This window comes from Galeopterus variegatus, unplaced genomic scaffold, assembly GCF_000696425.1.
Source record: "Galeopterus variegatus unplaced genomic scaffold, G_variegatus-3.0.2 Scaffold228, whole genome shotgun sequence".
Classification (NCBI taxonomy): Eukaryota; Metazoa; Chordata; class Mammalia; order Dermoptera; family Cynocephalidae; genus Galeopterus; species Galeopterus variegatus.
The window spans coordinates 678,068-696,012 of record NW_007726339.1 but is presented as its reverse complement, the minus strand read 5'-3'; the positions used below and the strand labels follow the sequence as shown (position 1 = coordinate 696,012).

General features: G+C 37.5%; 1 protein-coding gene across 1 annotated transcript; it reads left to right on the top strand.

Annotated features, from left to right (window-relative positions):
* Nucleotides 1-5,796: 5,796 nt before the first annotated feature.
* ZNF891 (zinc finger protein 891) lies at nt 5,797-8,075 on the top strand. The gene has a single exon (XM_008566184.1). It carries the CDS (start codon nt 6,435-6,437, stop codon nt 8,073-8,075), a length of 1,641 nt encoding a protein of 546 aa, XP_008564406.1. The 5' UTR covers nt 5,797-6,434.
* The last annotated feature ends 9,870 nt before the right edge of the window (nt 8,076-17,945 follow it).

The following is a 17,945-nucleotide window of genomic DNA, read 5'->3' as shown; positions in this document are numbered from 1 at the left end:
CCGCGCCCGCGAGCCTCAGACGTAACGCGAGTGCGGCGCGGGGGCTCGCGGGAAGTGTAGTACCGGTCCGTCGCCTGCCCTGACCTCCGAGGCCGAGGCCGGAGTCCCCGGGACAGGTGAGCTAGAGCGAGTCGGGGCGTTCCTCGTGGGGTCAGCACTCTCCCTCCTGTTCTCCTGCGTGCGGGAGCCCGCCTTGAATGGAGACTGTGCATGGGGGCCGGAAGTAGGGCAGCCAGCGTCGCAGTGCAGGGCCTGCGTCTAAGCGCTCCGGCCGGGGAAAGGACGCCGCAGGGCGGGGTCCGGGCGGGGCTGGGCCGCGGGCAGTGTAGGGCCGGCGAGGGAGATGGTCATGTTCTGTTAGCAAGACGAGCAGGGCTGTCCTTTGCACTTTTCACTTGATCCAGTAGCTTTTCCTGAGTCCCTTTTAACCGGTCCATCTACTAATGGGTTGAATCGCAGTAATAGTTTTTCTGCTTTCCAACTATTCTTGCATTCCTAGTTAAACTCTGCTTAAGATGATGTTATTTCTTTAATGCTCTGCTGTATTCGGTTTGCTAGTATTTTACTTTGGACTTTTTCACCTGTGCTCACGATTAAGCCTGCACTTCAATCTTTCTTTGTGTTATCCTTCCCCAGATTTTACAAGGTTCGTCAGTAATTTGGACAACACAGCTTTTCTCTTTCTTCTATCTTATAAAACACTTTTCCCCATGAAAGTTGGGTACAATTAGTATGCAGAATCTTTGGGCTCAAAATCTTTAGTACATATTTAACTTGTGATTCAATTTTTTTAATGGTCGTTTGTTAATTTAGGTTTTGTAGCTTATACTGAGTCAATTTTGGACACGTTTCTAGAAAATGGTTTTTGGGGTTTTTTGTGTATGTGTGGCAGCTGGCTAGAAAACTGTTTTTTTGTTTTTTGTTTTTTTTTTTCCTTTTTTTTTTTGTCTTTTTTACTGACCGGTAACGGGATCGCAACCCTCGGTGTCGCGCTCGTACCGGGGACCGGCAACGGGATCGCAACCCTCGGTGTTGCGCCCGCACCGCGCTCAGCCAGTGAGCGGGAACCGGTCTCCACATGGGATCCGAACCCTCGGCGGGAGCGCCACCGCGCTCCCAAGCGGCTCACTCTCCAGTGCGCCACCGGGCCAGCCAGAAAATTGTTTTTTTAATCTGAATTTCCAAATTTGTTGGCATAATGTCCATACTGTTTTATCACTATAAGCGATTTTTATGGTGACTTTTAAAATAACTGCTTTTTAATGATATTTTTAAACTACTGCTGTAGCTGTTATTTTTTCCTTATTGAACCTAATACTTATCTGCAAGATATGTGAGTATATCTGCATTAGTCTTTTCAAAGACTCAGATTTGAGTGGTTTTTGTGATTCGGTTTTGTCTTATGTCTTTTTGTATTTTGGTTTTCTTTTTCTTTTTTCCTTTTTCCTTTTTTGGCGGCTGGCCGGTATGGGGATCTGAATCCTTGACCTTGGTGTTATAACACAGGGCTCTAACCAACTGAGCTAACCGGCCATCACTTATACTCTGGTTTTCTGTTCCAGTAATTTTTCCCCCTAGTTTTTAAATTTTCTTTTGCTTCATTACTGTTTTTCTTCTTGATATGATTATGTAATTCATATATTTTCTCTTTACTTACTCTCCAAGAAATGTGTGTATATATTTTAAAAAGTTAAATACATTAGAAGGCTCAAAAAAAACCCACTAACCCCCTTCCCCCATGCTCCCATAAGTAATCACTTTCGAATATGTTTAGAAGTTCTGGCTTCAAACTACCCTCAGTATTTTTTTATTCATCAGTTTGAGACATTATTTTTAAAGTTTTTATTGTATTAAATGAGAATTTTTCCTACCTTTCTTTTTTCTACATCCTTAAATCACAATGTAGTTCTCTCACAAATTTTGATTGAATATGATCAGTGTTTTCATTGTGACGACTACATAGTCTTTACTATTGAGCCACAATAAGTTTCTTTCTTGTAGAAATTTTACTTTTCTTGTTTTTAATTGCCTTATTATTCATTTGCTTAATTTTCCTTAACCCTACATAAAATGCCTTTTGATTCCATTTTCTTCAAGGTCTAATTGGTCATGCAATATTACAATTTTTCTCTTTTCCTGGACATCCTCCTACAGTCTAGACTGATAAGTTATTCTGTAGGCATTCAGCACACTGACATACCAGGACTTTCCTTTACCCTCATCCCTTTCCACATCTCATTTCTGTGTTAGAGCTCCTGTTTCCTGGAAGCTGCTTCTGTTTATTTTGGTGGATTATAATCTTATCACTTTCCTGAAAAAGCATCCATTACATAAATTAAGGTTGTGTATGACTAGAAATTATTTTGTCCTTGCAATTGTGTGGTGTTTTGCCCTAATACAGAAGTCCTGGGTATGAAAATATTTTCCATTAACATTTTGAAAGCTGGCAAAGCTAGACAAAAAACACAGCAGTGTTACAGTTGAGAAGTCCTATCTATTTCATGCCTGTTACTGATTCTTTGTATGTAACCTACTTATCTCTTGGAACTTTAAAGTTCACCAGTTTATCTTTGGTATTTAAATATTTCATGGTGATATGTTTTACTGCCAGTTATTTTAAGAACTTACCGCTTTGATCCATCAATTCTTAAATACTCTATTATTTTTAGGAATTTTCCCTGTTTTTGTTTGATTCTCACTTCCTCCCATTTTCTCTTTTCTTTCTGAAACTGAATAATCTGGTGTTGGACCTTGGAAATTGATAGTACAGTAGTCTTACCTTTTCACTCATTGCTTATCTTTTTCTTTTGGATCTTCTTTCTGAAAGAGTTCCTTAACTTTATCTTCTATCCCTCCTACCTTTTTTTATTATAGTTTTTAATTTCTTAAGACTTTCTTACTTCGTGATTTTATAAACAAACAAAACACCCATAGCATCCTATTGTTGTTTCCTGGATGGAATATCTGTCTGATGATTTTTAAAATATACGATGAATATTTTAAACATATACAAAAATGTAATAGTTTCATGAACATCCTTGATCCTGTCACTCTACTTTGAAAAAGATCTTGGACATCATTAGTTATTTGAAAATATTTCAGAATTTATCTCTAAATGATAAGGAGTTTAAAACTCATAAGGAGGATGTCATCACACCTATAATATTAACAATAATTTCTTCATATCAAAAAGTGTTCAAATTTTTGTTTTTTCATAAATTTTTAAACAATTTATCTGACCGATGGTCCAAATAAGTTTCATACAATTTCAAGTCTCTCTTAATATAAGATTTCCCTTAGAGAAATCATATCTCAATGTTGTTTTAATTCACATTTCTCTTACATTATGAGCACCTTTGAAGATGTTATTCTTGCTTGGAATTTTGTTTTTTTCTGTACTTTACATTGTTTTTCCTGAATTCCTCCTTTGTCTTTGCTTTAATCTTACACCCTACTACTGCTTTCTTCTGAGTTCTGTTTCCTTGTTGATCCTTTTAGTAGTTCCTTCAGGAACTGTCTGTGAGCGGTAATCAGGTAGTGTAATTCGTTCAGCTTTATTTCTTTTGCTCAGGTTTGCTTTGGCTATTTGGGGTCTTTCTGGTTTATATGAATGTTAGGATTTTTTTTTCTACTTCTGTGAAGAACATCATTGGTATTTTGATGCGGCTTGTATTGAATTTGTAGATTGCTTTGGGTAGTATGAATGTTTTCACAATATTAGTTCCTCTATTCCAAGAGCATGGAATGTCTTTCCATCTTTTAGTGTCCTCCTTAATTTCTTTCAGCAGTAATATGTAGCTCTCGTTGTAGATATCTTTTACCTCCTTGGTTAAATATATTCCTGGGTATTTAATGTCTTGCTTTTTTGATTTCTTTTTCTGCTAGTTCATTGTTGGAATATACAAACACTACTGATTTTTTTTTTTTTTCCGTGTCCGGCAACGGATCGCAACCCTCAGTGTCGCCCCCGTACCGGACCGGGACCAGCAACGGGATCGCAACCCTCGGTGTTGCTCCCGTGCCTCGCTCAGCCAGTGAGCGGGAACCGGTCTGTATGTGGGATCCGAACCCTCGGCAGGAGCGCTGCCGCACTTCCCAAGCGGCGCACTATAGCAGTGCGCCACCGGGCCGGCCCTGCTCTCACTTTTTCACACACTACTGAATTCTCGATTGATGTTGTTTTCCTTTAATACTTTCAAGATATTACTGCATTGTCTTCTGACCTTTATCATTGCAGCTGCGAAGTCTGTAGTTGGTATAATTGATATTCCTTTGTAGATAATTAGACGTTTCTCTCCCATAACTTTAAAATTTTGCTCATTATCTTTGATATTCTACAGTTTACCTTCAGTGTAGCTGGTGGCTGGTGGATTTTAAAAATTTATCCTGCATGGCATGTAGTATATACACTTTCAGATGAAGAACTTATATATCTTTCTTTTGGCTTGGGATAAAAACACTTCTTGTATCTAACATTGCTTCTGTTCTATTCTCTGTGTCCTCCTCTTCTGGAATTCCTGTTAGGCACATATTAATGTCTCTAATCCATCCTGAATTTGTGAATATGTGAGGTAGGACTTGTGTTTTTCCCAGACAGCCATTTGTCCAGATACAATTTATTGACTAGTTCATCCTTTCTGACACTGATTTAAAGTCCTGCCTTTATCAGGTACTAGTAATCTAGCTACACAAGAATCTGTTTCTGAAAATACTCTGTTTTATTTTCTATTATTGCCCCACTATCATACTGGTTAAGGTACTAGATATTTGTAATGCATTTTGAAGTATAACAGGGTAAGGTTTTTAAAAAATAATTCCCTTTATTATTCACATATCTTAATTTTTCTATAAAGCCTTTAAAAATCAACTTATCACATTTCAGGAACTCACTATTAAGTATGTAGATTAATCAAAATCACACATTGATTCACCTGATGAATCTCTTCATTTTTTCAGGTTTTTTTTTTTCCGGTTGTTTGGTAAAGTTTTTTAGTTTTTGTCATTATTTCTGTAACTAGAAAAATAAAACTACAGGAAATGGAGGATTAAACCCACAGTATAATTCTTAGCTTAACCTCTTTAATCAGAAGGCAAACAGATTTCCTTTCTTGAAAAAGGAAGCCTAACTTTCTAATTTTGTTTTTCTTCTGAAAAAAAGGGTGTGGATGTGAAAAATACCTCCCCCACAGACGTTAATTATCACAGATTCATTCAGTTTATTCGGTGCATAAATTGTTGAGTTTCTGCCATGTGCTGGGAACTCTTCAAGGTAGGAATACAGCAATGAACAAATCAGACAAAAATCTGTTTCTGTATGACTTCCACTAACGTGACAGACCTCTGTACACTTCTGGCTAAGGGACATAGAATCTACCTGTCAAAATAAAAAATGCCAAGTCTGTAATTTTCTCCATTAAAACTGAACTCAATGAAGCACAATACTGAGAGAAAAGACTTGGATTTGATGGTTATCACCTAATCTTCAAAATGTGAGACCTTTAAAAATATTAGTGTAATTATCTTGTGATTTGTGGTAATCCTTAAAGTCCCCAAGCATGTATCTTTTGTATTCACACTATGTATTATTTGTTTTGTTTTTTGTTTTAAGGCCATTATAAAAATTTTTCAGAAAAGTACAATATCCAATGTTAACATTGTTAAGGCCCTCCTTCCCAAAGCTTAGAACATAGTTCATGTTCCTTCCTTTGTCTCTTGATCCCATTCAAGTTTTAGATAGAATAAATTATCATAGGAAAATATGAACTTTGGAGAGTGAGATTAAATTAGACATAATCAAGTGAACATTTGTTTCAAAGTCACATATATACCTTTAACAAGTCTAATAAAATTCTTTAGTAGGGCAGCAGCCACTCATCAGTCTTTTTCATCATATGTAAGGTTGTTCAGATAAACACCAAGTTATAGAACAGAAATTTACTTAAAACAGTTGTATTTAGCAGGAAAATCATTTTTCTTTTCCAAAACTTTAACTAAAGAGGTAGCAAATCATACTTGAAATTTAATTAAACAACCATGCCTTTTTGACTGGTTCTCTTGAGGCTTACCTATTTTTTAAACATATATTCCATTTATCCAAGGCTGAGAAGTAATCTGCAGAAGAAGCCGGTACAGATAACCAAGATGTTCTAAAATGGGGCCAAGAATAACTAACTGTATTGCATGTCAGTACAAATCCCAGTAAATAGGTTTTAAGATGGTTAGACCTTGCTGAGAGGTAGGGGGGAGGGTCTACATTTTTTTCTTACCATTCCTCCAATGAGGCCTTGTTTCCACCTTTCTTCTTTTACCTGAACCTGCTCTTTGGCTACAGGGAAGGTACTTGTGGAAATGCATCCCTCCCATGATTGGATCAGAGAAACATCCTGATATCTCTACCCTACTGTGGAGACTTATGTCACTTTCAGATTCACAAGATGGCAGTCATTGAACTATCCCCCACATGGGCTCTGCCTGCACAAAAGTCTGCCAGCTTCTGTTTGAGAAATACTGAAGAGGAAAGAATGGTTTCTGGATTTCCAACAGCCTGGTTACAGGAACTGGTTACCTTCAAAGATGTGGCTGTGGAGTTCACCCAGGAGGAGTGGATGATGCTGGACTCTGCTCAGAGAAGTCTGTACAGAGACGTGATGTTGGAAAACTATAGAAATCTTACCTTAGTAGAGTATCAATTATGCGAGCCTACTGTGATCTCCCCATTGGATGAAAAAGAGATAAGAACTATGAGAAGGAGAATTGCCCAAGGCATTTCTTCAGATTGGATGATTCATCTTAAAACCAAAGAATCATCTCCTAAGCAGGATGTTTTGGGGGAGAATCCATCCAGTGGAATGAAAATAAGATTCACAATGGATGATTGGTCCTCCATGTTAAGAGAACACTGGGAATGCCATAAGATGAGAAAACAGCACAAGATCCCAGAGGGACATTGGAGGCAAGTGACATATACCCAAAAGAAAATATCTCAGGAGAGATTCCATGACTGTCATGAATTAGAGGAAAACCCTAAACTTAGATCAAAACTTATTTTTTCACAGAGACTTTACATCAGTAAATATTGCCATAAATGTTACTCAGGTATTGAATGTTCAAAACATAATTCAATCTTAAACAATCATCAGAAAAACTTTCTAAGTGAGAGGCTCTGTGAAAGTCATGAATATGATAAAACTGTGTGGCATCTTGAAAGAACACAAACAGCACAAAAAGAGTACACATGCTCCAAACATGGTATACTCTTCAAACACAATAATATGCTTCCTATACATAACAATTTTCATATGGTGGGGAATTCCTATGAATGGAGTAAAAACAACAAAACCTTTCATCATCATTCATTCCTTAAGCAGCAGGAGCAAACCCATACTGGAGAGAAACATTATGAATGTGATCAGTGTGGAAAAGCCTTCAAAAGGATTTCTAATCTTGTTTTGCACAAGAAAAGTCACATGAGTGAGAAACAATATGAATGTAAAGAATGTAGGAAAGTGTTCAATGATTCCTCAACCTTAAAGAGACATGTAAGAACTCACACTGGAGAGAAGCCCTATGAATGTAATCACTGTGGAAAAGCTTTCAGTCAAAAAACATCTCTTAAGGCTCATGTGAGAACTCACACTGGAGAGAAACCTTATGAGTGTAATCAGTGTGGAAAATCTTTTGGCACAAGTTCTTACCTTATAGTGCACAAGAGAATACACACTGGAGAGAAACTCTATGAATGCAGTAACTGTGGAAAAGCCTTCAACACAAGCTCTCACCTTAAGGTTCATAAGAAAATACATACTGGGGAGAATCTTTATGAATGCAGTGACTGTGGGAAAGTTTTTAGTGGTCTTTCATCCCTTAGAATGCATGTGAGAACTCACACAGGAGAGAAACCCTATGAATGTAAGGAATGTAGGAAAGCCTTCAGTGTTTCCTCTTCCCTTAGGAGACATGTAAGAATCCACACTGGAGAGAAACCCTATGGATGTATTCAGTGTGGAAAAGCCTTCAGTCAGAGCTCTTCACTTATTATACACAAGAGAATTCATACTGGGAGAGAAACCCTGTAAGTGCTATAAATGTGAAATTGTCTTTTTCATTGTCTTAAGGTAGACTCCAGGCTCATTATTTCAGTCTTTGTTCTCTAAAATAATCATTTAAGGCTATAAATGGCCCTCAAAATACCCCTTTAGCTATATAACACATTTTGTTCTGTATTAACTTATTTTATTTTTGTCCTAAATATTGTATAATTGTTATTACTTGATCCATGGCTATTAGAATTATGTATTTTAAATATATGAGTTATGAAGATTTTCAGTTACCTTTTTACTATTTATTTTTAAATTATCGCATTGTGTTTGGTGTATCTGGACTATGTGATTCTAGTTCATTGGTGTTTTCTTCAGAGTTGCTTTCTGGTCCAGTGAGGCAGCTATTGCTAGTAGCCAACCTAATAATCAGCTTCTCCATCCTTACTAATGAGCCCTGTGTTAGCTGAAATTACCAGTGTGTCTAGTGACAGAACTCTTCTCAACCTCCTTGTAGCCAAAGGTAGCCATATCCCTCATTTCCTACTGGTCAAAAACAGACTAGTATCCCTGTGAATACAGTTCTCTGTTTTGTTCTTTTCGCCTTTTGCACTTTGCTTTTTAGCCTTCCTCATTATCCCTTTGAATTTACTATTCCTGGAGCTGAAGGAACCGTCTTGTGATCATGAGATGACAATCATGGCCTAAGGATGGTGTGGAAGCTAGAGATCCTGGTTCCAAAAGATACCTTTAAACCGCTATGCCAGCCCTGCACTGCTGATAGCTGGCCCACCTTTTTATGTGAGAAAAATAAGTTAATTGTTTTTTTAAAGCAGTACCTGAATATAGTCACCTTATTTATTTATTTTTTTAAAAAGGGACCACAGAGGTATACAGAGTTAAATGTTTCATGTTGGATATACACATTTGAAAAGGAACATAGAAAAGGGGGAGCAGAAAAGGAATACTGACAGAACTTTTGTGCTTAGATAGGAGATGGAGATAGAAATGAGATCACTGAAAACAAGTGGTCAAGGAAGCAAAAAGGGAATTCTGACATTTCATCACAGGAAATGCAGGTTTTCAGATAGACGTTACTAATTTTAAATGCTAAGTGAAGCTTGAGATTTTCCTGCTTCATCTTGCAGATACTGATCAGATTAGCTCTAATTTGTTAAAAAACAAAATATGGAAGGAAGGGCATAAGGTGGAAGAAAAGAGGCAGTGGTTGCAGACTTAGCCATGTTAACTTTGTAGGATTGTAAGATATCCATATGAACAGATTGATATGCAGTTCTGGACCTGAGGAGGTGTCTAGAATAGGGATATATTTTTTTAAAAAGAAAAGAAAAAAGAAACAAAGTCTAGGTAAAGGGCTGGCTGGTTAGCTCAGTTGGTTAGAGCACAGCCTTATTATACTAAGCTCACGGGTTCAGATCTCCTTACTGGTCAACTGCCAAAAAACGAAAACAAAGTCTAGAACAGGGATATAAACTTTAGTGACATCAGTAGGTAGACTGTAATAGGCTTTGTGAAGGTGACTAAAATTGCATAGGGGAGATGGAATGAAAAGAGAGTATCTACCACTGACCATGAAGACCTGTATTTAAAGGTAGGCTAAAACAAGGAATAGTAGAGAGATTAGAGGAAAACCAGGGAGAGTAGAGTTTCACTGAACCAAGAAAACCAAGTTTTGAAAAAGGAAGGTGAAGTTAGTTGTTTTCAGTGTTTCTTGGAGATCAAATTAGATGAAGTGGACATACATAGCCATGTGAAGATCATTCATGACCTTAGATGGAAATAATGTGATGGCACATATAAGATGGGTGCTAGATTAGAATGAGCTTAGGAATCAGTAAAGGGCGAGGAAGTAAAGACTGAATATAGGCAAGTTTGAATAGTAGTAGAAAGATTGGGTAGTAGCTGGATAGAGATTTGGAGTGAAGGGAACATATTCTTAAAATATGACAAACTAGAACGTGTGAATCCTGATGTGATGGATGTGATATAGAGACATTAAATATGCAGGCATAAAAGAGGGATAGTTAATAGTATGAAATTCCTGAGAACGGGGATGGAGATATTTAAAGCACACACAGAAGGACTGGTGTTTGCTATGGGAAGGGATACTGCCACCATTCTCTCAAGAGTAAAGGAGGAATGGGCAGGTTGGTTTTAATTACTTGTTTATTTACTTACATCTATGTTAATTTAGCTGTGGTCAGAGTATTTGAACTATAATGCTGTTTGTTTAGTGTTTCTCGAGCTACTTTCTGGCCTACTGTGGAAGACATTGCCAGTTGCAAACCTGATACATATTTTCTCCTCCTTTACTAATAGAACCCCAGTTTTGCTTTGTGTCCAATTACAAAACTCCTTGTCCCAGCCTCCTTGTAGCCAAGAGATGTTATTTTTCCTGTTCCTGGCCAATAAAATAGACATATGATTGTAGGTCTCCTGGTAAGATTATCTGCTGTGAGAGTAAGGTAGATGAAATACTGATCAGAGGTTTTAGTGAATAAGACTTCTAGATATGTGAAAGTCATCCCAAGTTATCAGTAGGGCCATCACTGGAGAAAACAGTAAAGTAGCAATGTCTAAGTGAATGAGGAGAGTCCATTTAACTCTAAGATAGCAGCCTGGATGAGAGGGTGAAAGTGGCATAACTAGACAGTATGAGCCTCAACAAAACAGTGGTTTTTACAAGGATGCAATGGTTAGAAGCAGTAATAGGGAGCAAGGACATTGATCCTACTTTTCAACCTATAGACATGTGGAGCGCCCATTGGAAGAAGCCCCTCTTTCATGTGATGGTTGTCACACACCCAGGGGACAGCCAAGTTTACAATAATACAAGGAAATGAATGTTCAGGGAAATAGTTGAGGATATTAAGGGAATTTTTTTATCCCTCAGGGGAATCTTGGAGGGCACCATGGAAATGGTTTCCAGAAGAGCAGGAGTTTAGGGTTTGTGGCTGGGCCATGAGGAATACAGAAGATTGTGATGACAGTACCGGTAGAGAGAATAAGATCAGAGCTGCGGCATGGGCTGAGACTTTCTGCCATGACCAGAGTAGTGGATTGAATTATGTCCTCCCAAAACTCATTGAAGTTTGAATTGTATTCCCCAAGTTTTATGCATTAGAAACTTAGACCCCACTGTGACTGTTAAGAGAGTGGGAAATCTTATTATAGTAATTGAAAGGTGGAGCCTTAAAGAGGTGATTGGATTGTAGGACTGTGCGGTAGTGAATGCATTAAAAATGGTGGTCAGGGGCGTGGTTCTGAGGGCTTTAAAAGAAGAGGAGAGTCTGTCTCTCTCTCTCTGCTCTCTCTGCTTCCACCACCTTGCAGTGTGAGACCACTGGGTCACTCTCACCACCAGATGGACTTTGGACTTTCCAGCCTCAGAAACTGTAAGTGATGGGCTGTCCCGTGGCTCACTCGGGAGAGTGTGGTGCTGATAACACCAAGGCCACGGGTTCGGATCCCATATGGGGATGGCCGGTTCACTCACTTGGGGAGTGTGGTGCTGACAACACCAAGTCAAGGGTTAAGATCCCCTTACCGGCCATCTTTTTAAAAAAAAAAAAAGAAACTGTAAGTGATAAATTTCATTTTGTTTATAAATTACCCAGTCCCAGGTATTGTTATAGCAACACAAAATGGACTAATACAACCAGTGAAAACAAAATTTAAAGGGAGGATAGATTATATCCCAGCAGTCTGTAAGAGGGTGGTGGATACTTACGTCTAATCGGATGCATATGTAGCTTGAAAAGGAGCACCTGCAGTCATACTGTGAAACCAAGTATTCCTTTTGTTCATTCAGCGTTAACCCCAGTGGTATAGCATTAGCAGTCAGCAGTCATAAAATGATCCCAAATGCAAGTGGTCCAGTGATCTTGGTACACTAGCAGCTAGACTCAAGCATGATCACAGCCAACATCTCACACCTGAATTTTATTGCCATAACTGGTTTCCCTGACTTGAATCTTACTTTGTTCCAGTGTGTTTTCTATGTAGCTTCCAAAGAATCCTTTTTTAAAAACTTATTGGTGGTTTTAATTATAAAACTAATACATGCATAGGAGAAAAGCATGTAAACCATCTCTGCCCTACACAGAAAAAGGGAAAGTTTTTCTTTCCTCCCCAGATTTTATGGCCTTGGAAATTTAACATTGTATATGAATGTGCATTCTGTTTTCATTCTGTGCACATATAAATATTTGAGCTTTTTAATAAAAATTACATCATACCTTTTATTCCATATCTTTTTAAGTGTATTTTTCCATGTCAGTTCATGTAGTTCTATTTTATTCTTAATAATTGTTTATTTGATTATATGGCTGTACCATAGTGTATTTAATCCATTTTGCCTGTAGATTTTTTATAACAGAAAGCAATACTGCAGCAAACAGGATTGTTTATATATATATATATATATATATATATATTGCTTTCTTTTCATCTGTTCTCTACACTGCTCCCAGGATGATCCACCTAAAGCACTGATCTGACTGTATTATATTTTCTCTTCTAAATCCTCCATTGGCATTTTCCTCCTTTAAGATAAAATCTTTTTACAAGATCTTGCTCAAACTCTTACTTATCTTTTCAGGCCTCATCCTGTTCCTGAGCAAGGGCTCACTAACTGACACACACAGAAACCAGTTTTTGAGAAAAGAAAAGGCTTTATTTCGCAAGGGCAACAGGCATAGAGACAGGAGGTGAAACACCTTGAATCTGCCTCTCTGAACCAGGGGCTGTGCAGGCTTTAAGGGGTATTCTGTACTCCTGATTAGCAACCTCTGAATCAGGCCATATTACTAGGCAAAGGATAATTGGTTCTACAGAAAGGGGCTGATTCTGAGTCCCATCCTTTGGTGGAGGATTTTCAGGTTCCTGCCATATCCAAGGTCATCTGGACAGTAAGGTCCTTTTGTCTGTATGCTCAGCTTGCATTATGCAAGACAACTTGTAAAACAACTTAAGATAGGCAAAATAAATCAAGACCGTTTCAGTTCCTTTTTATTCTCTTCATCTCTTCACTCTCCCTTCTTAGCCTGGTCTATTCATCCTTTAAGTATTGTATCCTTTATCTGCGTTAATAATACTTGTCACACTTTCACAGTATTACCTGTTTAATTATGTGTTTTGCCCTCTAAATTGTAAGCTTTGGTAAGGTGGGAACTTCATCTAAATTGTTTACTGTTTTACTCCTATTATTTGACCCAAACTTACATGTTAAATTAAACAATGTTTTTCAAAAACTTTTGTGCCTTGTTTGGGTTCCTGTACTGGCCAGCCACCCCCCCACAAAAAAAAAAAATCAATAAAAAAATATATGTATATAGGGCTGGCTTATTTGCTCAGCTGGTCAGAGTGCAGGGTTGATAATACCATACTGGCCAGATGCCAAATAAAAATTTTTTTTATTTAAAAAATGTTGTATCTTGTCTTTTACTTAATATTCCAGTGGAAGTTTAACTTAAAAACAAGAGTTAGGTTTTTAATTGATTGTATATAAGGCAAAAATTACATGGAACCAATATTTCTTTTTTCTAAGCACTAGAGTCACCCTCAGCATAGCAGGATGTTCCACCATGACAGGTGCACAGAAACTAAAACTGTTAAGAGAACAGCAGCTTAATTATTCATACTCTCCCTCTCCTAGTCCCCCGTCCTCTCTTCCCTCACCCCACTCACTCCCCACCCCCTACAACCTCATATATTTACTTTTTGTACAGTGTTCATATGTTGCTCCATTGTGTATTCTAATATTAAAAGGAATGAATTGGTGAGTGAGCAGTGTATTCCTTTAGGCTACTGGTAGAAGCATAGATGAATAAAAATTTTCTGGGGACAGTAAAGGAGTTTGTGTCCAAAGCTGGAATATTTATAACCTTTAGCCTAGGAATTTTTTCTGAGCTTTTATAAAAGGACTCTATATCATCATGTATAAGTAGCAATATTCATCTTAGTTTTGTGCTGTACTGAAAAACTGGAAAATTCCTAAATTTCCAATAATAGTTAATTGGTTTTTAAAAATTACGTCCATAGAATAGAACATAATGCAGTCATTTAAAATATAATTCTGTATCAACTGACAGGTGGAGATATATTTAATGTATTATGAATTTTAAATAGCGTATGACCATGCTTTTGTTAAAATGTATGTTATAAATATGTATATATATGTGTGTGCATTGCAAATATCTTGGAAGAATATGTACCAAAATGTTAGCAGTGGTTTTTTTGAGTCATAATTTTTTTATTTTACTTGTCTCTTGTTGAGTTTTCTCATTTATGTAGTAAACACAGCTAAGTTGTCTATTTTTTTAAAAAATTGCATCGTTAACCTCTTTGTTAATAAATATTTTTCAAAAGCATAATTTTAATATCTTCAAAGTTGTAAAGTAAATAGCTTGCTTAGGCTATTGTGGGATATGTAGATTCTACCCATTTTTAAAAGTAACATAAAATTGTTTTTTATATTTATAAACCTCCTTTTCTGTCTCCTACCTTTTAAAAGCAAACTTTTTGAAAGTGTTGCTGAGGAGTATGGACTCTTTAGACTTCATCTAAATTGACCTCTAAGCAAAATTCAAAATATGAAGGAAACAAATAAGGTGCTATGGTAAGAATAGGGATACCTATGTTAGATAAGGCAGTCAAGAAAGGTCTCTATGAGAAGGTGACATTTAAGCTGAAATATGAAGGAAAGGAAGGCGTTATCAGAGGACCGGGATGTGGAGGGACAGAGGAAGAGCTTGTTAAGTAGAGAAAATAGCAAGAACAGAAGTCCTCATTTGGAATTTGACATATTTGTGAAACATAAAGTAAATAGCTGGAACATTGTTAGGCAAAAGGGTAAGGAGAAGAGTATGTGAAACCAGACTGGAAAGTAGACAGCAGCCAGATCATAAAAGACCTTGTCAGCTATGGCACAAGTTTATATTTTGTTTGAAGAGCTATGAGGAGCTATTTAGGGATTTTTCATAAGAGACTGAAACTGTTTCAAAAAGATCACACTGATTATATAAAAAATCTTGAGAGACTAGGAGGCTATTGAAATAGTTCATGTATGAAATTTGAATGACAGAAAACTCATTTCCTTAACATGAAATTATTTTAAGATAACAGACAACATGAGACATTTACGTTGGCATAAAAAGGAAATGCACAGACTAATATATATTGTGACTTAAGCTTACCTGTGATTTAAGAAATGCATATCAAACACATAAAATTACATTTTCACCTATCAGCAAAGTTTCACGTTGAGTCTGATTTTCTAAAACTTTGATGCATTGTCCATTTTTTCTACATAATATTGTCTTCTGGTGGGATTGAGTATTAATGATACAGCATTTCTTAAAATAATTTTTTTGTAAAATTCTTAAAATAATTCTTAAAATATCAGACAATTACTTTACAGTTTTTGCCACCTTTTTTATGTTGTACCCTGTAAAGGCAGACTTTTCAACGTGCTGCTAAGGATGTGGACTCTCTCTTCACTCATACCCAGTCTGCAAGTTTTACTGTTTATGTGCTCTGAAATTTCTTCCATCTCATCAGAGAGATTTAACAATTTTCCTGTCCTTAGTTACACTGTTTGAGATATGATTGAAAATTCTTTTGGGCATATCTCAGAAACAAAACTTAACCCAGGGGCAGGCCTGTGGCTCACTTGGGAGAGTGTGGTGCTGATAACACCAAGGCCATGGGTTTGGATCCCTATATAGGGATGGCTGGTTGGCTCACTTTGGAGAGCGTGGTGCTAACAACACCAAGTTAAGGGTTAAGATCCCCTTACTGGTCATCTTAAAAAAAAAAAAAAAAACCCAGCTTCAGTTTGTGGGTATAAGTCCCCTAAAGCATTTGATTGTTGCCTTCTTTTTTTCCTTTTTGTCTTTTTTACTGACCGGTAATGGGATCGCAACCCTCGGTGTCGCGCCCGTACCGGGGACTGGCAACGGGATCGCAACCCTCAGTGTTGTGCCTGCACCGGGGACCGGCAATGGGATCGCAACCCTCAGTGTTGCGCCCGCACCGCGCTCAGCCAGTGAGCAGGAACCGGTCTCCACATGGGATCCAAACCCTCAGCGGGAGTGCTGCCGCGCTCCCAAGTGGCGCACTCTCCAGTGCGCCACCAGGCCGGCCCTGATTGTTGCCTTCTAAGAAAATAAGGAATTTGGATCATTCTCCCACAACTAATATTTACTTCACTAACATTGACTGTACCTGTTACTTTATCCCCTTATCTTTCTGCATTTTGGGAGACGTAGAGACTTTTATTTAATGATGCATGGTAGGTAATTCATAGAGTAAAGTGTGCAGCTTAATAAATTTCCCACCCCAGATCAAGAGAGCCAAATACTTTTACCACTGCCCCAGTGCTGTGGTAGAATCTTACTCTCTTAACTCCATTCCTCTCTTGTGCTATTGTCATTCTTTTTCAGTTTCATGTATATTTTAAACTCCACCAGATATAATAATTGTTGAAGTATTCATTTATATTCTTATTCTGTAAAGGTCCTGATAGTAAGTATTTTAGGCTTTAGGTGCCATATGTAGTCTCTGTTGCACATTCTTTTTTGCCTTTTTTTTTTTTTAAGCAGCCATTTAAAACCACAAAAACCATTTTTAGTTCACAGGCCTAATTTGGCCCATGAGACATAGTTTCCCAACACCTGACTTGTATTTATCAACATATTTGCCTCTCCAGTGTTATTTCTTTGTGCATTTCCAAGTTTCTAAGATCATCCCATTCTGACTGAAGAACTTATTTTAATGTTTCTTTCAGTATAGGTAGGCACACTACCATAAGTTACCTCCATTTTTGTTATTCTGGAACATTTTTATTTCTGAAGGATATTTTAGCTTGGTATGGAAATATAGGTTGGCAGAGTTTTTTTCACACTGTACATATGTATTGAATTACAGCACTTTTCTTCAAAGGGACCTGGCCTCACCCTCACTAGAGAAGCTTTAGGACTGTGAACTGGCTTCAATCTGGGAGCTGGGTCAAGGATGTAAATCCTCACTATAGTGATTTTAGTTAGGTTTCTACCCAGTAGATACAGAATTTCCCCACCTATCTACAAGGGAATTTCAAAAAGTATGTGGAAAAATAGAATTAAAAGATAATACAAATCTTTTCATGAATTTTTTGAAGATCCCTCGTATATCAAACAGCACCTTGGTAGCCTACATCTATTTTATCTCCAGGAATCCCATAATCATTTAGCCATTACACAGAACTATGTGGTTAAAACTCTGTTAGCCACTCCATCCCTTGAACTCTTGTCTAATTGTACCCAACCTCTACCATGCCAAGATCCCATGATCTCTATTGAAATTGGGATCCTATTTTTATTATAAAACCTCTTCACATCATCTATGGCCTAGAGAGAGCAAGTACCACAGAGTTCTTCAAGGATGATGGTACATCCCTCACCAGTGCGTTTCTTAATTCCTTAAAGCAAGTGTCTGGCCTTTCCCAAGCTGAGGGATGGCTGAGCACAATGCACATAATGGGTCCAGTCTGATATCTCCATCTTCCTCTGAAGTAAATTGTTCTCAGCATTGGCTGCACTCAACCAAAAGCTAGAGGGCAAAGGTTTGATGTAGTCAGGGGTTAGTAAACTTTTTTTTCTGTAAAGGGCTAGATACTAAATATTTTAGCCTTGATAGTAATATGGCAATATACTCAACTCTGCTGTTGTAGCAGGTAAGCAGCCAGATAAAATGTAAATGAATACCTGGCCCACAGGCTGAAGTTTGATGACCTCTGATATAGTTCATACTTGAGAGTGAAGAAGAGCTTGGATCTGGAGCAGAAAATGGAAGATACCCAGTATACCCTTATATAAAATATCAATCTAAATAAATAGTTTTCCATGT